This window comes from Lepidochelys olivacea, assembly GCF_965140295.1.
Source record: "Lepidochelys olivacea isolate rLepOli2 genome assembly, chromosome: 1".
Taxonomy (NCBI): domain Eukaryota; kingdom Metazoa; phylum Chordata; order Testudines; family Cheloniidae; genus Lepidochelys; species Lepidochelys olivacea.
In genome coordinates this window covers 98,692,525-98,714,803 of record NC_140411.1, presented here as the reverse complement: position 1 = coordinate 98,714,803, position 22,279 = coordinate 98,692,525, and the positions used below count along the sequence as shown (strand labels likewise).

General features: G+C 41.6%; 1 protein-coding gene across 1 annotated transcript in view; it reads left to right on the top strand.

Moving 5' to 3' along the window:
- The window catches only part of UGGT2 (UDP-glucose glycoprotein glucosyltransferase 2), a 306,688-nt gene extending 285,450 nt beyond the window's left edge, over positions 1 to 21,238 (top strand). The window contains exons 37-39 of the mRNA XM_084618017.1: positions 7,096 to 7,212; positions 11,001 to 11,145; positions 19,350 to 21,238. Coding sequence (XP_084474143.1) covers positions 7,096 to 7,212; positions 11,001 to 11,145; positions 19,350 to 19,372 — 285 coding nt within the window. The 3' untranslated portion in view covers positions 19,373 to 21,238. The remainder of the gene's footprint in view (positions 1 to 7,095; positions 7,213 to 11,000; positions 11,146 to 19,349) is intronic.
- Positions 21,239 to 22,279: the final 1,041 nt, after the last annotated feature.

Here is a 22,279-nt window from a genome sequence, read left to right as displayed (position 1 = left end):
CTAACTCTCTTGCGGTGGATGCTGTGAATGAGAGGGGTTGACAGCAATTCTTGAGGGCTATCCTCTTATACCAAGGATCAGAAGTTACTGGATCTCTTTTGGCAAAAGCTTACTTGTCCACCACCTTGAAGTTCTGGATTGCAAACTATCAGGTGACCATAGTCAAATATAACTTTACTAATTACAACAGCCTCATGGCCTTTATTGAAGATCTGCCACATGACTGCAGGGAACAATTCCAGTCTATTGTTGCAGAGAGTCCGTTCTTTTGTCCAGAATGGCCTTCCAGCCATCCTTAGATACTGCAGATTCTGCTGCCAGATCCATTTCCATGGTAGTGGTTATGCACAGGGCACCCTGGCTTCAGTTTTCAGGGTTTTCTAGAGAGGTCCAAAGCACAGCCGAGGACCTCCCCTTTGATGGCCACAGACTCTTTTCTGAGACCATGAATGATTCTCTGGACACACTTAAGGACTCTAGGGCTACCATATGTTCCTTGGGATATTTATGGACCTACAAGCAAGAAGTGTTTCAGTAGGTCACAGATTTCCCAGAGATTACGCCCTGCTCAGTTCCCAGGGTGCTAAAGATCTTCATAACTCCCCAGAAAGAGAGACAGGTTTCAGAGGAAGAGGGCCGCCCTCAATCACCTAAACAGCAGTTTTGATGGGTTTAGTAGAGGATTTGACTCCTCCCATTTCTCTATAGTTGTACCCTTTAGCCCACTTCCCTCCCTTTGGGGACTATTTTGTCCCTTTCCACTAGGCTTGGGAGTGAATCACCATGGACCAATACAGGCCATAACATACACCCTCCAGTTTTTGTCACTCCCTCTCCTTTCTCATGAGCTTCTACTAAGGCAGGATGTGGAGACTCTCTCTTCTGGCTAGAAGCAAGAGATCCAGTCCTTTCCCCTCACAGGGGCAAGAGGTTCTACTTGAAATACTTCCTCGTACTGAAAAAGGACAGAAGTTGAAGGCCAATCTTAAATCTAAGACAGCTGAACGAGTTCGTGAAGCCTCAGAAGTTCAGGATGGCTAGCAGTTTTAATTCCTGTTCTAGAGGAAGGGGATTGTTTTCATCCCTCGACCTGCAAGATTCCTACTTCTATATAGTCATACTCCCATCGCACAGGAAATACCTATGATTCACCATAGACCAAGATCATTTCCAGTACCAAGTGCTTTCTTTCAGTATATCTTCAGTGCCAAGGGTGTTCTTGAAGATTTTAGTAGTAGTGGCAGCTTACCTTTGACAAAAAGCTTACCTTTGACAAAAAGCAATTTTCCCCGTACCTTGACAACTGGCATCTCAAAGGCCACTCTTTCAAGGCATTGTCATCCGCTCAGAAGGTCCTTGCTCTGTTCTGGGAGTTGGGGCCTACAGCTGAATATAAAGAAATTCATATTTCTTTATATTCAGCTGTAGGTGCAAGGAATTCAGCTGTAGGTGCAAGGAATTCAGTTTATAGACTTCTGACTTACCACAACAAGAAATGTTGCCATTAATATTCCAGAGCGGGGATCGGACAGCACTCCTTGGGAGATACTCTTCCCTTTCCTTAGGATGAAGGCTTCCTGTATGCCTTTCCCCCATTTCCTCTTCTGATAAAGGTCCTGTTGAAGGTAAAAGGGGACAAAGCAAACATCATTCTGATTACCCTTAGCTGGCCCAGGCATATGTGATACCCTTACTTGTTGACGCTGGTGGTTTGTCAACCTATGACCCTTTTGGTCATTCCTTGACTTCTGTCACAGAACGAGGGTCGCACTCTCCATCCTAATCTGTGGACCCTGTGACTCAAAGCGTGGCTCCCGCATGGTTCCAGCGCATAGAAGCATCTTGCTCTAAGGAGTTGAGGAAGGTGGCATTACACAGTAGAAAGGATGCTACTCATCACACCTACTTTCAGAAACGGAAGAGGTTTCAGATCTGGTGCCAACCCAGGGGAATCCACCCTGCTATGTCCACCCTACTACTGGTGTTAAAATACCTGTTATCCCTAAAGAAATCAAGCCTTTCTGTTAGCTTGCTGAATGTTCAGCTAGCAGCGATTGCAATCTTTCACCAGCAGGTAGAGGGCTGTTCAGTCTTCTCCCACGCTATTACAAAGCGGTTCCTTAAAGACGTTATGAACCTCTTCCTGCAACCTAGATCCCCCACTCCACTAATGGGACCTAAATTTGGTGTTAAAAGGGCTGACTAGACCACCGTTTGAACCTGTGGCCACCTGCTCATTGACTCATGTTTCCATGAAGATGGTGTGCCTTATCGCCGTTACTTCAGCGAGAAGCAGAGGGAAAACAGCAGTGCTGATGGCTCATCCCCTTTTCACAGTATTCTTCCTGGCCAAGGTCACGCTGACACTGCATTCAATGTTCATCCCTAATGTGTCTTCTGCTTTCCACTGAATCAACTCATTCAAGCTTCCAGCGTTTCATCCTAAACCTCATGCAGATAACAGAGAGACGATCCTCCATATGCTTGATGTGAGAAGAGTCATGGCCTTCTACTTGACTAGGACAAAGGCCTTTAGGAAATCCAAGAAACTTTCATCTCCCTTGCGAAAAGGTCAAAAGGTACAGCTAGCTCAGCTCACTGACTCTCAAAGTGTGTCTCTGGCTGTATTAAACTCTGCTACCAACTGCGTGCAGAAGCACCCCCATCTTCAATACGCATGCATTCAACGAGGTCATTGTCCTCGTCCATTGCCCTCGCCAAGGGTATCCCTATATCAGAAATCAGCAGAGCTGCTACTTGGGCATCTGCTCATACTTTTGCTGAACACTATGCCATCTTGGGGGATTTGGTTACATATGCCCAGTTCAGCACCACGGTTGGGCATCTTTGTCAGATGTGACTTCCAGCCTCCACTGCTGGATACTGCTCTGGAGTCACCTATAATGGAGCACCCACAGGGTCACTATTCGAAAAAGAAGTAGTTACCTTGTGCAGTAACGATGGTTCTTTGAGAAGTGTATCCCTATTGGTGCTCCACGACCCACCATCCTCCCCTCTACTCAGAGTTTCACGAATGAACTCTGCAGTACAGATGGAACTGAGAGGGAAATGCTTGCACATGCTGGCTAGCCTCATGGCAGGTGAGGAGCCGGCACATATTGATATTCTTTGATCTGCAGCGTGGGGGCACATACATACCTACAGTGGAGCACCCAGTACTATCTTCTGTTCTGAAGCTCTCCTTCCTCCCAGGAAACTGCTTAGAAGTCACCTGAAGTGGAGCACCCATAGGGTCATTTCTCAAAGAAGGAAAAGAGGTTATTCACCTTGTGCAGTAACTGCAGTTCTTCAAGATGTGTCCCTATGGTTTCTCCACTACCCACCCTTCCTTCCCCTCTCCTTCAGACTGTTCTGTGGAGACATTTGGGTGAAGGAGGAACTAAGGGTGGTTCACATATGCATCCCTATATAGGCTTATTATCCAGCCTATATAGGAGGCATAGGACACATCCGTGGGCCAAACAGGCATGTCTAGCAGATAAATCTCTGATCAAGGACTCAAGGGGGGCACCTGAATTAGAGCACCCATATCCATTTACAAGTAATGAGAATGATAAAGAAATGCATACAGTTTTTAAGAGGAAATGTTTCCTTTATGAAAATGAGAATTGCATTTCTATTAAAGCTGAGGCAGTACCGTAACCTCTCTTTAAAGTGAAGTAGGACATCAAACTGTACCTGCGAAGATTCTGTCATACTGTAAACCAAAATAAAGAACAGTTTTTAGAAGTGGTTTTGGTGTCTGAAAGGTCTTCGTTTCAACTGATTAAACAACTCTTTGAGAGAATGAGAAGTCTGATACTGTGATGGAAATAACAGCCTTGCTGTTGCAACAGTTATTTCCCTTTGCCATGACTATTTTCTTTTACTTGGCCTTCTAGAAGTAGTAAGGCAGTTTTTATAGATAAGGCATTCTTCTGAAAGGATAACCAATTGAATTGACTTTTATGTTTAATAACACAGCTTCAATAATCTGCTTTAAACTATGCAAGTGGTGAATAGCTATCTGTACGCTACTACCCTTCTAATCTTTATAACCTTGCAGCACCCTCCATTTGTACATTCACAAACTTTTTCTCACTGAAGAATTCTGATTCCATTTAGAAAGTCAGTGAGGTGCAGTAGAGGAACAATCTGGTTTTACTTGAATTTGAGAAGGTAACGGTCCACTTATTAGATCTCCTCAAGTTCATGAAACTTTTTTTGCAAAATAGCAAACATTAAATTTAAGTTAATATGTAACTAAGTATATCTTGATACTTGACACAGACTTAGTATAATCTTTACATGTTGTTGTCTAAACACACCCAGTAATTTTAGATACATATTTTAAAATGCATTAGATCTTTTACAAATCAAGTACAAATATGTGATTTTATTCTCTCCTGTTTATAATACATTATGAATGGTCAAGAAAATAAAAATATTTATGACTCTAGTAGTGCTTGGAGATGGAGATTTACATGTTCAAATATAAACACAGTGGGTATGTGCAAAATTGCTTATCAGTAGATGCAACAGTAGCATCTATATTTTTTTAACTTTGGACCAGACTATCTGAAGATATATTGTGCAAGGCTGGCTTTGTAATTTTGGGTGATCTCACACTTATTCTTAGATCCTGTTCCCTACACACTCAACAAACCATGGGCATTAACATCATTAGTTATATATATTGTGACAGACCCAGACCAGTGGAGTCTGGTAGAAGGCAAATATACTGGCCACTGGGTGAATAGTTTTCTGCTCCCTGAGTGACCAGAGCAGGGGCTGCCCTAGAGCAATCCTAAAGCTAGAACCAATTAAGACAGGCAAGCTAATCAAGACACCTGGAGCCAATTAAGAACTTTCTAGAATTAATTATGGCAGGCAGGCTAATCGGGACACGTGGTTTAAAAAGGACCTCCCATCAGTTTTTAGGGGGGCACGTAAGGGGCTGGGAGTGAGAGGACGTGCTGCCAGAGGACGGAGGAGTACAAGCGTTATCAGACACCAGGAGGAAGGTCCTGTAGTGAGGATAAAGAAGGTGTTGGGAGGAGGCCATGGGGAAGTAGCCCAGGAAGTTGTAGCTGTCACGCAGGTATTACAGGAGACACTCTAGACAGCTGCAATCCACAGGGCCTTGGGCTGGAATCCGGAGTAGAGGGTTCCCCCCAAACCTCCCAACTCTTGATCAGACACAGGAGGAATTGACCTGGACTGTGGGTTCCACCAGAGGGGAGGTCTCTGGGCTGTTCCCCGACCTACGTGGTGGATCAGCAGACACTGTGGGGGTTTTTCTTCTTTTTTTCCCCATGCTGGCCAGTGATGAGGTTATCTGAGTGAACAGCAGATTTGGGCCACAAAAGTGGCCAAACTGAGGGCTGCCGTGAATCTCTGAGGCAAGCAAATCCACCAATAAGCGCAGGACCCATGAAGGTAGAGGAGGAACTTTGTCACTATATATATATATATACACACACACACAATATGTATATATTGTAATATTAATGTATTATCTGCACCACATATATATTAGTATGCATTAAGTACAAATATTATAGCAGTTATAGACTCTAAATTGGCCTACACCTTTAATATAATCGTGTTCTCTGATGCTAAGTACCCCCATAACACCTTGCATTAGTTGAAGTAAGATCTGACTTAAGTAGATAGGAAAATTGTCAGGATCAGGACATATGATTATTTTACTATAGCAGTAGTTAGCGATGTATTCTCACAGGCCAACACTGCAGTGTCCCAAATGAAGAGGACAAGACGTGATTGTTCTATACATGTCAAACCAAGAAGGTGACTTCACACACCCCTTGCTACTTGGAATGCATGTATTCAGAACAAAGATAAGGGGTACACCATGGTACCAGAAAAAAAAAGGTAGAAAGCTGATTGGTTAAATCTAGATTCATATGATGTATACCAGGGGCGGGCAAACTTTTTGGCCTGACGGCCACATCTATGTGGGAAAATTGCATGCAGGGTCATGAATGTAGGGCTGGAGCAGGGGGTTGGGGTGTGGGAGGGGGTGTGGTATGCAGAAAGGGGCTCAGGGCAAGGGGTTGGGGTGCAGGAAGGGTGCGGGATGCACCACTGGGCTGACAATCTATAGTTAGCCCACCCCTGATGTATACAGTACCATTTACTTGTAAACAGGTAGAGTATAAAAAGGTGGCTTTAGGGATATAACTTTGGGAACACACCTTCTATGTAATGTGAATGTTACCATGATGCATGAGACCGCTTCCCTGAGACTGGTGTCATATAGAACCCTTTTCCTGTGCTATATTATTATTGGTTTATAGCAATACACCTAACTAACACTGGTTATCTGGTCTCAAGTATATTTCATAATGAACCAAAGGGTGATCAAGCAATTGACTGTACAGTTTATCAACAATAGGCATCTACAATCCATTGTGTAAAGATGAGTTAAAAACAAGGAAATTTGAGTGAGGAGAAGAGCATAGGAAAGACTTATTACTTTTACCATTTTCAAAATAGCCCTCTGGAGTCTGCTTTTCTTTTAAAAAAATAAAAAGTAAATAGGTTCTAGAATGCAGTATTAGCATTGTGCTCTTGAAAGGAGTTTAAGAAAAATTGTTTTGGAAGTTTGGGGAATGGGAAGTGATTCAGTTATGCTTTGATAATTTCATAGAATCTAATTCTACAACCTTTATATTGGGTAGCACTTACCGTGAATAAGGTTGCAGAAGCAGACTCATAAATATCAGGTAGAAGCAGTATCACTTGCATCAAATATCAGAACATGAATTGAATCTAAGAGAGGACCACACATTATGGCAACACAAGGAAAATTTCCATACTCATATTGTAATTAACAGATGGGACTGGATACCAAAGACTTTAGCAGTTATTAACCAATTTGAAAAACAAGTAGACAGGCACTTAGAGAGAAACTTAGTGAATAAAAATACTTCACAGAAATGGGAACAGAGATAGGTGTTTTTTGCCATCTCCTTCAAGTAGTAGTGTTATAATTCAGTTTTTGGTAACTGGTTATTGGCATATCAAAATTCAAGGTTACTAATTTTGTGATTGGTTAAATAATTTGTGCAGGATCTTCCCAATAACATGATTCATCAGTTGGCCATTAAGACTCTCCCTCAAGAATGGCTCTGGTGTGAAACCTGGTGTGACGATGAATCCAAGAAAAAGGCTAAAACAATTGATTTGGTAAGTCAATTAAGGGTTGATGAAAATGTCATTTTATTAACCCAAGTTTCTTCAATTTTCACAAGATATGAAATTTAGTTCTGTACTCATATACAAGACCCCATCAGTTCTGATGGTATCACTCGCTGAGTGACATGGAGGCAGCAATGCTGGGAAGTTCTGAAACACAAACTCCTCTTGTATAAGTGGCTGAAGCCCAGTAATATGCTTCCTTTCCTCTCAGAGCAGCTATAGCTCTTTTCCCAATTTTTGGCTTAATTTGCAGCTTCAACTTTGGAGGCTGCTGGGTGATAGTGGATAATAGCAAGCTCTTTTCACCACTGTCCCATATAGTTTCCCTCTCCTTCCCACATCCTCAAGCAAACAATAGAACTACGGTGAGATATTTGAAGGGTTGGTAAGTGTGGCTGGTCCCTATGTGCCAGTACTACACGCCCTCTGTGGCAGAGAAAGGCTCACCCTCCTTTTGAGGAGTATTAGCGGTGAGTCTTTAATCCTCAGTAAGTCTCACCAGTACAGATAGGTTGGGGAGATAAGAAGAGACTTGTTAGGCATAATTTGAGGGAGATATTCCATATTGGGGAAAAAGAGAAGGAAAAAACATTTCTCTGGAATGTTGATTTTAAACAATAGCTTATTGGAAGCTGTGCAAGGATTTGGAATGTTAGATTAAGTTCTAGAGAGATGAATTGGTGGGCAGAATGCAGGTCAAATGATTAAAAGAACTCGATAGATATATGAATTATTTCATAATTTATCATATGAGTATTACTTTAACTTATGGGGGGGCGTGCGCGCACATGCTTGTATACAACATACTAAGAAAAGTGTAGAGAAGGGCTTGGAGGAGGAAGAGAAAAATGTTCCTCACCTGTAACTTATTTCTGAAGGCATATGTTTAGCAGTCTTGACCCACCGTGATCTCAGATTATAGAGCCAGCCATAATTGTTCGGAAGAATAATGATCATTCTGTGTCTGTTACCAAAGGTTTATTGTGTATGTTTTACAGCTTTTATAGCATTTTTGCTTTTATTAGTGAGCTATTGTGAGGAGCCCTTGGTTGATGGACTCTTCTACTTCCTGGAAATCAGTTGTAATTTCTAGGATTACTTATAGAGTTGGTTGGAACATTTCTGTCAAAACAAAATTTTGCCAAACAATTAGGGGGAGGCAGATTGGAGGATTGGGCCAAAAGAAATCTGATGAAGTTCAACAAGGACAAGTGCAGAGTCCTGCACTTAGGACGGAAGAATCCAATGCACCGCTACAGACTAGGGACCAAATGGCTCGGCAGCAGTTCTGCAGAAAAGGACCTAGGGGTTACAGTGGATGAGAAGCTGGATATGAGTCAACAGTGTGCCCTTGTTGCCAAGAAGGCCAATGGCATTTTGGGATGTATAAGTAGGGGCATTGCCAGCAGATCGAGGGACGTGATCATTCCCCTCTATTTGACATTGGTGAGGCCTCATCTGGAGTACTGTGTCCAGTTTTGGGCCCCACACTACAAGAAGGATGTGGAAAAGTTGGAGCGAGTCCAGTGGAGGGCAACAAAAATGATTAGGGGACTGGAACACATGAGTTATGAGGAGAGGCTGAGGGAGCTGGGATTGTTTAGCCTGCAGAAGAGAAGAATGAGGGGGGATTTGATAGTTGCTTTCAACTACCTGAAAGGGGGTTCCAAAGAGGATGGATCTAGACTGTTCTCAGTGGTAGCAGATGACAGAACAAGGAGTAATGGTCTCAAGTTACAGTGGGGGAGATTTAGGTTGGATATTAGGAAAAACTTTTTCACTAGGAGGGTGGTGAAACACTGGAATGTGTTACCTAGGGAGGTGGTGGAATCTCCTTCCTTAGAAGTTTTTAAGGTCAGTCTTGACAAAGCCCTGGCTGGGATGATTTAGTTGGGGATTGGTCCTGCTTTGAGCAGGGGGTTGGACTAGATGACCTCCTGAGGTCCCTTCCAACCCTATATTCTATGATTCTATGAGGCGGAAGTTGTGAATATTTTTTCCATTTTTATTTTACCATCTCTAATTATCAGACATAATATTTCAGAGAATAGAAATGCACAGGAAGTGACCAAATGTTTATTTCCTAACACTATGAAAGTAAAAAAGATGCCACACTACTCTATGCTTAGTTCAAACCTTCCTGGGAATACATGAGTTTTTGTTTGAGAAAGATTATTTATGCCTTACCTTACTCGTATTGATTTAATTTATATAAAGCCTGGGGTTTATTTTGCTGATCCTTCTTCCCTTGTACCATCATGTAAGTATCAGTTCAGTATTCTTCAGTTTTTTCCAATCCAAAGATCACAAAGTGGCCAGGGAAATACTTTTTTTTTTTAAAGTCTTGTGTTGCTGTGGCACATATATCTGAAGCACTGGAGTTCTTTTTAAAGCAGTTTGAGTTAATTTACCAGTCTGACTGTATGGTCTTTTTCCCTTTCCTTATGGTTTTTTCCCCTTTATCATCATTTCTATCTACCCTCACTTCCTAAATCCCTTTACCCAGCTAATCAATGACTTTTGCAGACTCCACTAAAGAGAGCCTCATAGACAGGGGTGGCCAACCTGAGCCTGCAAAGGAACCAGAATTTACCAATGTACATTGCCAAAGAGCCACAGTAATAGGTCAGCAGCCCCCCCGTCAGCTCTCCCAGCACCTCCCACCCACCAGAAGCCCCTCCTTCCCTCCCCACACCTCCTGATCAGCTGTTTTGTGGCATGCAGGAAGCTCCGGGGGGGGGGGTGAAGGGGGAGAGGAGGAGCGAGAGCACTGCAGGCTCAGGGGAGGGGGTGGGAAGGGGTGGAGTGGGGGCAGGGCCTGTGGCAGAGCCAGGGTTGAGGAGTGAACACTCCCCGACACATTGGAAAGTTGGTGCCTGTAGCTCCAGCCCCGGAGTCGGTACCTATAAAAGGAGTCGCATATTAACTTCTGAAGAGCTGCATATGGCTCCGGAGCCACAGGTTGGCCACCCTTGTCATAGACCTAGAAAGAGAGACCGAGATCTCAGTTATCTAAAATCATTGTATCCGTATATTTCTAATACTTGGCAATTCCTGAAGTAGCATGCCAAACTTACAGTACCACTGGGCACTTGACAAAATATTTGATTATCTCTTCACAGAGGATCCCAAGACAAATGAAAAGTATTTCAATTAAAAATGGTTTAAATAACTATCAGATTTTGGTTTATAGACTATTTCATACTGTTTTGTTGATGAATCTCAAGGTAGTTTACCGTATGTATGTTGCCCTTTAAGTGATTTGTAACACTAACAGAATAGCTAATTAGGCATAAGGTAATTGAGAGAGATGAATGATTATATAGGAGACTGAAGACATTCCTATGGGCTAGTGACAGATGGTCCTGTTTATCAAATATAAAGAATGTTACCCAGATGTTTAGAATGACTAAAAGAGTAGTGACTGAAAAGTATGGTAAATAATAGTTCTATTGTGTTCTGCTGTACTGCAGAATATTAATTGGTGGATTTTTTGCCAAAATAATTTGCATAAGTGTTTATTTAATTTCTTAAAAACTTTCAAAATTTGTTTTGGCATACTTTGTTTCCCAGTGAATTAATAGTCCACATTGATTTCAGAAGGGATACATAGTGAAACACTCATTGGTGTCCTAGTCAGTGTTTAATTTTGTAGCTAGTTTTTAGCAGTGTTCTGTTTAGGGACTTGTTTTTCCATCACTAATGCTGAAGAGAATACTTGTGTTTACTTATAACGGTTGATGTTTTTTCAAGAGTGATATATTTTATACTTTCAGTGCAATAACCCCAAAACCAAAGAACCCAAACTAAAGGCTGCATTGAGGATAGTCCCAGAATGGGTTCAGTATGACTCTGAAATACGAAAGCTAATAAAGCAACTTGAAAAAGGGAAGAAAAACTTGACTCAGTCTTCTCAGAAAGGTAAGAGAATAAATTTTCACATGCATGTTTATCTGATTTCTCATTAGTAATTTAAGCAAAGATTGGGGCTAGTATACATATATGTATTGTGCCTTGAGTCATTCTCCCTACTCTTGAGGAAGTTGTGTACATTGTATTAATTACATGATGCCTTTGTGCCTAAAAACTACATTGAAAGAATAAAATCCTGGCCTTGCTGAGGTCCGTGGCAAAATTTACTTTGACTTCAGTAGGGACAGGACTTCATCCAAAATATTTAACTTTGTGGTATCCTCATTGGTGTCCTCAAAATTAAAATGTATTTGGGCAGCAATGATAGCTCAGTTTCCTCAGTTTGAGATTTACTTCATAATCACTTGATTGTTCATTTTATTCTCTAGAAACATTTCTTGATACTATCTCTGGTATAAATTCTATAGTATCTCAAAACACAGATTAATGAACAGAGTCAACTATGTAAATGTATTATGAAGTGTGAGAGAGATCAAATTACACATAAAGAAGTTAAAAGAAAATAATTAAGGTTGCAAAGCGAAGCAGTCAAAAGTTAGGAATTTTAATTTGGCCCCATTGTTTATATGCATTATAGTATTTTTTCATTACATGATAATTTTATATTTTTCAACACTACCCATGCCTCATGCAGTGAACAGATTTCTCAGTGCTTGCTTATTAGCAGCTCTTTAATATTTTGTTTTATCCTTATTGTTCAATATGTGGGCCCAGGTCTTATTCACTGCACATGATTCAAACCCTGATGTGAAGACAATTATTATTATTTTCCTCATGGGCTTTTCTGTGGTATCCATTACTGTAATATCTGAGTGCTTCAGAAATATTAATACTTTTATTCACAACACCTTTGTGAGGTATGGTGATGCTATTATTCCCATTGTATAGATGGGGAACAGAGACACACAGAGAAATTAAGTTAAAAAATATCCACTAATTTTGGATCCAATTTGGGAGACCTGGGATATGGTTTTTCAGAGTACTTAGCATTATATAGGACTCTGTATATGCAAGCACGGCTTCCCTTGACTTCAGTTGCAGCTGTGAGTAGTCAGCACTCTGCAAGTCAGACCCTAGGGTTTCAAGTTGGGTACCTAGAAAATGAGGAACACACAATTAGTGACAACCTGTGAAAAGTTTGGTTCAAGTGACTTACCTTGCATCACATAGAAACCCTGTAGCAGATGCAGGGATGGAATCCAGTTCCCCTCGGCAGAATTCAGCTGCCTGAACCATACCACCATTTTTTCTCTTCCTGCAGTTCCCTACCTCATTCACTACACCAGTGGTTCCCAAACTTGTTCCGCTGCTTGTGCAGGGAAAACCCCTAGCTGGCCAGGCCGGTTTGTTTACCTGCTGTGTCCTCAGGTTCCCAGTGGCCGCAGTTCGCTGCTCCAGGCTAATGGGAGCTGCTGGAAGCTGCGCGGGCTGAGGGACATACTAGCCGCCGCTTCCAGCAGCTCTCACTGGCCTGGAGCAGCGAACCGCAGAGCCCCCCGGCAGCGGTCTGAGCGGGGCCGGCAGCCAGAACCCCAGTTGGCAGAGGGCCGGCAGCCAGTACCCCAGGCCAGCAGCGTAGCCCCCAGGACCAGTGGCCGGGACCCGGGGGCCGGCAGCAGGCTGAGCGGGGCCAGTGGACAGAACCCCAGTTGGCAGGGGGGCCGGCGGCCGGTACCCCCAGCCAGCAGTGTAGCCCCCGGGACCGGTGACTGGGACCTGGGCAGTGTGAGTGCCACTGAAAATCAGCTAGCATGCCACCTTTGGCACACATGTCATAGATTGTCTTCCCCGGTCTACACTGACCAACTAATGCACAATCCATTACCACACTTTAGAAGCAACACCCCATAGTCCGCATTATTGCTCCATGTAGACAAGCCCTTAGATACAAGTAATCATTTCTGGTGTTTTTGCACTGTTTATGGGATGAACACTTTTTTTCTTGTCTGGATTATTTTGTCAGTGTTTATTAGTTAAAACTAAAAATCAGAAGTCCTAATCATAATGCATATGCTGCAAGGGAATAGAGTTAAGGTTACCTATACAACTTTAATATTGGCTTTTCTAAGCTTTTGAGTGCTTGACTTTGCAACCTTAATAATCTTTTCACATCATTTTTATATGTAATTTCTTAGCTTTTTTAAAAGCTAAGCTTAGCATGATTAAAAAAGCAAACAAAAAGACCTCCAGAAATAATTCTTAGAGTGATTCTGCACATACACATTCCACTGTAGGTGTAGGTGTACCCAATGCACCTGAGTCAGAGATTTTTGCCAGCCGTACCAGCAGGCAGCATGTGCACCGTGGTATCCTCGTTCGCCAAGATGACAGTATAAAGGGGCATGATTGCCACCTCCTTGTCAGTTCCTTCTTATCACCCCTGGTGGGAGTTGGAGCTCCCTGATGCTCTTGAGCTTTGGTTAGCTAGCCTTTACGAGACATTTTTGGTTATAGTTGTAGCTTAATTTTAAATTATTTTAGTGTAGTAAGTAAGTTAGTGAATTTATCTGGGATTTTACTTTCCCAAATTTCAAACAATGTGCGACATGCAGGCCCATGACCTCTGTTAATAACAGGAACAAAAGTTCCCTAATTTGCTAAGGTGAGGGACATATGAAGAACAAATATCCTATTTGTACCTCCTTCCCAAAAAGAACAAAAAAAAGAAAAGAGGGATTTCTGCCTTAAAGTACATCTTCCTCAGAAGGTGATGCATCCCTCTTCAGAGCCCAACTGTGACCATGAGAGGATAGACTGAGTTCATTCACAAGGAGTGTCCCACCTGACTGCCTCAGCATATAAACCAAAATCTGGTGAGAAAATTTGCCTTCTCAAAGTGCACAAAACTCTCCTCACTCTGAGAGACACTTTTGAAGTCTCATTCTTCCTCTCTGAAGAAGTCTTCTGGTGCCAACTTGAGATCTGGTCATAAGCCCTGATGCTCACTGGCACTGTCCAAGGCAGCACCAGTGGGACCATCAAGACTGAAGTCTTCACCCCTACCAGAGAAAGCTTCGACCCCACTATCATCAACTCCAGTACCACCAATGTTAGCATCCGAGCACTTACTTCTGCTGTGGGTGCCCTCTCCCAGACTCTCCTTTGTTGCATTGTGCAGTTCTAGTCTCAATGGCCTCAACTTTACCATTAATGCTGGCACTGGCTGTTAGAGAATGATGAGCAGGTTGACCCAGAGGCGGATTGAGTAGATGGGCTTCTTTATTGCGGTACTTGTTCCCCTCAACCCAGTTGTTGAGTAAGCATTGGGTTAATTACATCACACTCTTTTATCTAAGTTAATATGTAAATACCTACATTCGCTACAACCCCCCAAAAACCCTTATTAAGTAATAGAAACTCCCACCCCTATTGATTATAGCATTACGCATATTATACACACATTTTTACCTTGAAAATACATTTCTTTGCAATAATTGTTGCTACAAGTTCCCTTAATCAGCAGTTCTCAGGGGAGGGAGGAAGGGGCCTGACCCCAAGCTCGTTTATGTAGCTGGGAAAGGAAGTGGGGGGAGATAACACTTCATTACGCAAAGGTATCCTTTAGACAACTACATTTCTTATGCAGCTGCAACATTTATTCCCAACAAGCTAAAGGGAAGGGTGAGGGATGACACTTATCTATCAAGCAAAGAAACAGTGCCTGCCTGTGACTCTACTCCGTAGTACCGCACCAGCACACCAGAGGTTTCCCAGATTTCTACTTAACCCTTACATATCCCAACACTATAAGCCCTGATGCTCACTGGCACCGTTCAAGGCAGCACCAGCGGGACCATCAAAATGAATGTCTTCACCCCTACCAGAGAAATCTTCGACCCCACTACCGTCAACTCCAGCACCACCACTGTTAGAGTCCGAGCACTTACTTCTGCTGTTGGTGCCACAGTCATTCTTGTGGCAAAAGACCTTCTGTGTCTCCCTCTCCCAAACTCTTCTTTGTTGCATTGTGCAGTTCTAGTCTCAGTGGCCTCAACTTTACCATTACTGCCGGCACTGGCATCTCCACTTACTGCCACAGTTCCAGTAGTTCCATCCACTTTGTCGATGTATACTATTTTGCTTCCATTGACTCATCTATCTGCATTTGGACTGCCTCATCCATCAGATCCTTTGTCAACTTTTGGTACTCAAGGGATATCACTGGGTGTCCCCAGGGCTGAGACCTCCCCCGGTGCCTACAGAGACTGCTCCACAATTTACTGAGGATAGTTATATTTCCTCCTCTTTGAATTCTGATCATGATAGACCCATATCTTCAATAGGTCATTTAGGTTTCCATACAGAAAATGTTGTAGAGATTCCCCAACTTCAGAGCAAAATCATGATTATAGCAATGCCCCAGTATGGTGCCCTCCACTGTCCTCAGCTTTACTGGCCTTCTTCAAGACCATGTAGGCCCCTGTCTACCAGTGCAGGAGAAAGTCACATGCTGTACCTGTGGCACCTAGAGAAGATCCTTAACTAATCCTACAATCTCCCTTTTTATTTGTGCTCACAGAGGAAGAGTACACTAGGGAGAAACTTCTACATATTTCCCTCTCCCTCATATTTCTTCCTCTTCTCCAGAAGGTGAGGCCATCACCCCAGAGTTGACATCACCTCCTCCTGAGGACTTTAAAGTTTTTCAGGACTTCATAAGGCAAATGGAAATACATCTCTGGAAATACAGGAAGAATTTATGCAAGACAATCTGCACAAACTACTGGACAGCTTGCACACTCCTGCTCCTGGAGGGGTTGCCCTTCCCATTAAATAAGCCTTGTTGGAACCTGAAAAGACCCTTTGGCAGACTCCAGCCTCTATTCCATCCGCTGCTAAATGGATGGACAGAATATACCATGTCCCTTAGCAAGAATCCAAGTATTTCTTTATGCATGCCATCCCAGATTCGTTAGTGCAGCAAACAAGCATTCAAGGCAGTCTCACCCTAAAACTACCCCGAAAGGCAAGGAATAAAGAGACTGGATCTATATGGCAGAAAGTCTTATACCACCATGAGCCTTCATATAAGGGTGTCAACTTAGCAGGCATTCTTGTCCAAATACACCTTTATTAACTGTTGAGCAATTCCACAATGTGTAGGAAAACTGCCTGAGGAATACAGGGATCAGTTTCTGGCGATAGTATCTAAAGTATCTCAATGCTTACACATTCTTCCAAGCAGCTACCAACGAGTCAGATATCATGTCACATTTGATAGCTATAGCCATTTCAATGAGAGATTCTTCTTGGTTGCAGGCCTCCAGCATCCCAAAAGAACCATAAAATACAATAGAACAGCTACTGTTTAAAGGTGCTAAGCTGGTCTCTGAAAAAACTGATGACGCAATGCGCACATTGAAAGACCTTCCCATGACCCTTTATTTGCTGGGTTTCTATACCCCAGTTACAGAGGGGAAGCAGCTTAATTCCCAAGTGCAGTACAGACCCTACTAGCAGCAGAGACCTCAGGATGCCTCAAGAAGAAGAACTGAGCCTCTCAGATAACGCCCATTGGCATCGTCTGCAGCAAGCCGTTCTCACTAGATTTTGGTGGCTTCGAAACAGGCAGGATTAAAGGGCAAGCTGTTACAATTTAATGTAATTCACATTGGATTTGTGAGTACATCAAGTTTTGCTAAAGTTCAGCAAAGATCGTTCTTCCAGCTAGGATAACAGCCCACTCCACGAAGGCGCATGCCACTGCATCTGCCTTTTTGAGCAATGTTTCTATAGTGGACATTTGCAAAGCAGCAATGTGGTCATCTGTACAAACCTTCTCCAGACACTGTGGTGTTACTCAGGCTTCCTGAGACTACACCAACTTCAGCAAGTCAGTGCTGGAGTCTCTCTTCAGGTAGTCCAAAGTTCCACCACCTGTAAGGAAACTGCTTGTGAGCCATCTACAGCAGAATGTACAGGAGCATCCCTAGCCCTTTTGTTGGCAAGGGCAGAAAACATTTTCAGCCTCCCTATCCTCTTCCCCACTCCCCCACCCCACCCCCCAAGGAAAAAACAGAATTAAAAAAAGCTTGGTGGGACAGCATCCCCTGAAAGCTGGTGCTCAGGCAACTGCTCCTAAAACTGATCCTGGGAATGTAAATTGCACATTCACTCCAAGGAGAAAAATCAGTTAGATACGTGTAGGGTAACTATTGTTCTTCAAGATAAGCTGTCCACATGTAAATACCACACACCCCTACTGCCACCATTACTACCATCTTCCCTGCAACTTTGGATTTAGCTTACTGGCAGTGCAAAGAAATGGAGAGGGAGGTGGCATTCACACCCCTTTAAACACTCAACTTGGCTCATGAGTATAGCAGGGGCACACTCACCACCTGCTGATATGGCTGCACATACACCTACAGTGGAGTGTCTACATGTACAGCACAATTCAAAGAACAACAAATATTGTACAAGTGAGTAACCATTTTCCAGAGTGTGGCATCATATTGACACCCACATGGTTCATCGGCATGGTGATCACTTTAGAATCACTGTGCAGACCTCTGCCACTTGAGCTAAGAGACTAACTGATAGCAGTAGTTGGTTATTACCCTCCATATGGATCATCATTAGAGGGAGATGAGACACACTTTGCCAGCGGGTTTCACAGATATTTGCTGACATCAGAGGAATTCTGAGAACTCAGAAATCTTGGGTTCCATTCCAGGCTCTAGAGGAGTGTGTACTCTAGTGGGCACACTTCTTTCACCTTTTTCCCCAAAGTTTGAGCCCTTCCTTCAACCATGTTTCCTGTCCACACTGACTTCCAGGCCCCCTTCTCTGACGCTTTATTCAGTCTCATTCTCACCATCCCCTGGTTATTAGTCCCGCTTTTTTTGCCCATCCACTGTCAGATCTGCATCTTGGTCACTCAGTTCCCCCTGCTGGCTCCCAGTCTCAGTCTTCTTGCCCAGCCAGTGCCAGTATCCCTTTACCCAGCTCCCAATCACAGCCTCCATTTCCCCTCCCTTGTCCCCAGACCCCAAGTCCCAGTTTCCATCCTCAGGTTCATTATCCCAGTCTTCTCCTCCCACCACCCCTTTGTGCATTCCCATCAGGGAACTTCCTTGTCACTGCCTGGAGCCATTGAGAGCATACAAGAGACTATCTCCCTTCTGTCCATTGCCCAGACCTTGGCCCAGGACAGCCCACAGCAGTCTGGATCTGCAGTTGCAGGGCAATTCCTTGTCAGCCCTTGTCTGAAGCATGCCCAGTGCTGATGGAATCTTTGGGGAGTTTAGCTATGGTCTAGCAAGTCGCTACTGAGCATGTGCAAACTGCAAGGTTTTTTAAAAGATTTATAAACTGGCCAAATTTGGGTGGATTTTCACAAAGATGTCAAAAGACATCTCCAACACAAAGGCCACACCCTGCTAAGTCCCTGCTCCAAAATATAAGGGCTCTAAAAAGTTGCCAACATTTTGAACATTGGCAAAACAGTGTATTTCCCCTTGGCTCATTCTTGGAAAACAGATTAATTATTTTGGCTGAAATTTTCCAAAATTGTTCAGCCTAAGACAGAAATCCAGCATGTTAAATTTCTCCCCAACTGTTAGTTTGACACAGTTATAGGCAATTGAATGGGGGTCTTATAATATGAGAAGCATTGGGCTACTAGCTCACCTAGAACAAAAAATGAAATCACAACATAATGGGGCTTTAAATTACAAATGCAGATTTTGTTACTTTATGTAGCTTTAACTTCATAGATCATAGGACTTGGCATAATCTCATTGTTGACAGCTCTCATGAGTAGGAGGCTTGCAATATTTGGTGGAGTGTTTTGGTTTTTTAGTTAAACTCCAGCTCTGGTAGTCAAGTAGTTATGTGAGAATTTCAACTTTAATTTTAAAAATATTTTAGTCCCCATGGTTGCAGAGAAAAACATGAAAATGTGAACTCTAAGGGATCAAAAACTAGAAGGCAAATACATGCACTCTGCTGCTAAATAATATGTAACAGTTTCTTTAGTCGTTTCGATTATTTGTGAATGCTTATGGTCAGTTGTTAGCAGGGTCTAAAAAATGCAGTGAATTTTTAAATATGTGAGCTGACTGTTAGGACTCTGGGAATAAATAAAAAGCCTCCTGAAGCTATTGGGGCCTTTTTAATATTTTAGAATGTATTACAGCACTGCTCTTAAATATGAGCAAATATATATCATTTTATTTTTTTGGTTACAGTTTTTAAACATGATGAACTTTAGCATCATTTCCAAAAGGTAGCTGTGGTGGCACAACTGAATCTTCTACGTGAGATGGAATGGAAGATGGACATACTGCAGAGGCACTATTCTGAACATTTCATCAATATGTAAAGTCAAACTTTTTATAACTAATATGTTGCTTAAAGCATTCAAACAGAATGGGAAGAATAGATAATGTAAGATCAGAATATGAAGATTTTATAGTTTTGTTTTTACCAAGGTAAGTGGGCGTTCCTATTTTGTTGATTTTCCCCCCCTCTCCCCACCAAAGACAGCTGATATATAGGACCTGGTCCTACATCCCTGCCATACCCAAAACTCCCAGTTTATAAGGAATGCTGGATTGGACCCTTTAAACTTAAATTGTATGGGGATTTTTTTCAGATTGGCTGGTTGTAGTCCATGAATGTTACGCATTGTCAGATGTTTAAAGGGATACTTGAAAATAGTTTGCATTGCATCCTATACATAATCAAAGTTGAGCATATTCAAACTCTGTAGTATGATGTACATGCATCAGTTTTTTCTTGTATAAGATGTACTGTGTTTCACAAGAAAAATTCACAGCACTGCAAGGGGCAGTTGTAAAACATAGTTTTTTACTGAAATCTAGAGCTTTGGACCAATCCAAAATATTTAAAATCAATTTCAAAGTTTATAAAACCAAGGATGTCATTTTAAATTTATTGTGCAAGCTTGATGTACTAAGTTATCTGTTTTTAAAAAGTAAACTTACAGCCAGTCACACTTCATTATTTATTTTGTTACATATTAATCCAAAACAAGCTCTGTAGCAAAAGATATTTCAAAATTTCAGTAGAGTCTATTCTTTTATATGTTCACTTCCTTTATCATATTTGAAATACAGCACTGTAACTGTGTTCCATAATTATTCTGTCTGAAAACAAGATCAGAATGCATCCAACAGAGAATTAGGCTAGATTTCAGAGATTGGAACAGTGTGCTTGAAACACAGAATCTATCAGCATTTTTAAAAAACTTAAACAGCACTAAAAGAACGGTCTTACATAAGGCCAGATTCTACTGTTGACTATATGTGCACAGCTCCCATTGACTTAATATGTGTAAGAGAACAAATGATACTGTATATTTAAAAAAGGAAACATCTTCCTAGTCAAGAACTTGCTGTTTTTTACGTCCTATTGCGTTCATGTGCACTAATGTTTCGCAATTATTTCTTCCTTGGAATTTCAAGTTTCAGATCTCTACTATGAAGCTTTTGTTAAATTAAAAGCTAGAGTTCTACATCTTTAAAGCAATTTTTTGTCTCTGTGAGCATTATTCCTTAGCTGGCTGGGAAATTTCTCTTACAAAGCCATAAAAGGTTTATAATTTGCATATAGATTTTTTTTGTTCATTTTATGTGAAAGCCTCTACTCAACATCCCATTTAATTGGATTAAGATTAAATGTTAAGAAAACAGATCATGGTTTTCTTTGAGAGAATGTTTAAACGATATCTGTTTTCTAAAATAAACATAATTTGTTGGAACTGTTTAAAAGATTTAGTGGAACAGATGCCTTTTATTTTATGCAGTGTTGTAAATGTTTATACGTGATATTTTACAACTTTTTTTTTCTATTTATGGAAGTATATTTTCAAGAAAAGGCCCACTAATATGAAACCTTCAGTTTGAAATGCGGTTTTGCTTGTAAAATAAAGGGCTCCAAAAAATACAGTCACTATTTCTCAAAGACTTCAATAAAGCCGCATTTCAGTCGTCATAGAATATCATTTTATATTTTAGGATAAAAGAAACCAGCTGTATATGTTATACAAAGTATAAAGATGCCACTGAATTGGCCTAATAAAACAAAATAATTGTACCCTCATTGTGATTCTCCAGCATTTCTCTTTTCCCTATTATTTTGTGTTACACAATACATTTAGTATGCCAATTACTAGAACCAAAGGAAAAATTGCAGTGATTCTTCAGGTTGTTGGGTTTTTTTATTTGAAAACCGTGGAGATGGGGGTAGCACAGCAATATATACAGAATAATGGATTGCCTCTAGGGTAGGATATAAGAACTTAAAGAGGAGTCCAGTGGCACCTTAAAGACTAACAAATATATTTGGGCATAAGCTTTCATGGGTAAAAAACCCACTTCTTCAGATTTTTTAGCCATGAAAGCTTATGCCCAAATAAATTTGTTAGTTTTTAAGGTGCCACCGGACTCCTTTGTTGTTTTTGTGGATACAGACTAACACGGCTACCCCTCTGACATTAAAACTTAGAATGAAGAGGGCTCATACCAACCTTAAGATGTGTACTCTACTGAAATAAAACACTGGGTCTCCATTACTTGCCCAATGTGAAAGGGGTAGTATAAAAGAGTGATTAAGGCTGGGGAGTAGACACAGTAGTGTTGCCTATCAGTGGGCTGCTGAAATGAAGAATTTATATATCTTGGCTGTTATATGTATGTGTATATATTGTTTCTGGGTCTTTTCTACATCTCATATTAGTTGAGATTTAAGATGAGTGATTTTAACTGTGTTGTTAAAAAGCCAAGTAAAGAAACCAGTGAGTAGCTCAGAATATATTGTTGAAATGTGGCATGTCAGTTCAACTGAAAAATGTTTTTCAGTTCTGTTTTTTTAAATTGAGTATATTTCTCACTTTTAGAGCAAGAAATTCCCTTTTTGTTAAGTACCCACAGATGCTAACATTCACTTGTTTCCTGAATTGTCATTATGATTTTATCCTTTGGTTCAGATTTCAGAGCACATGAGCAGTTTGAGTAGGAGCTGTGAACCAACTGTTGCTGACATACATAGGAACATAGAAATTGCCATATTGCATCTCCATCTAGTCCAGTATCCAGTTTCTGATAGACACTAGCCCAGTAAACTCCAGTCAACTGAGTTTATCCACTTCTCATTT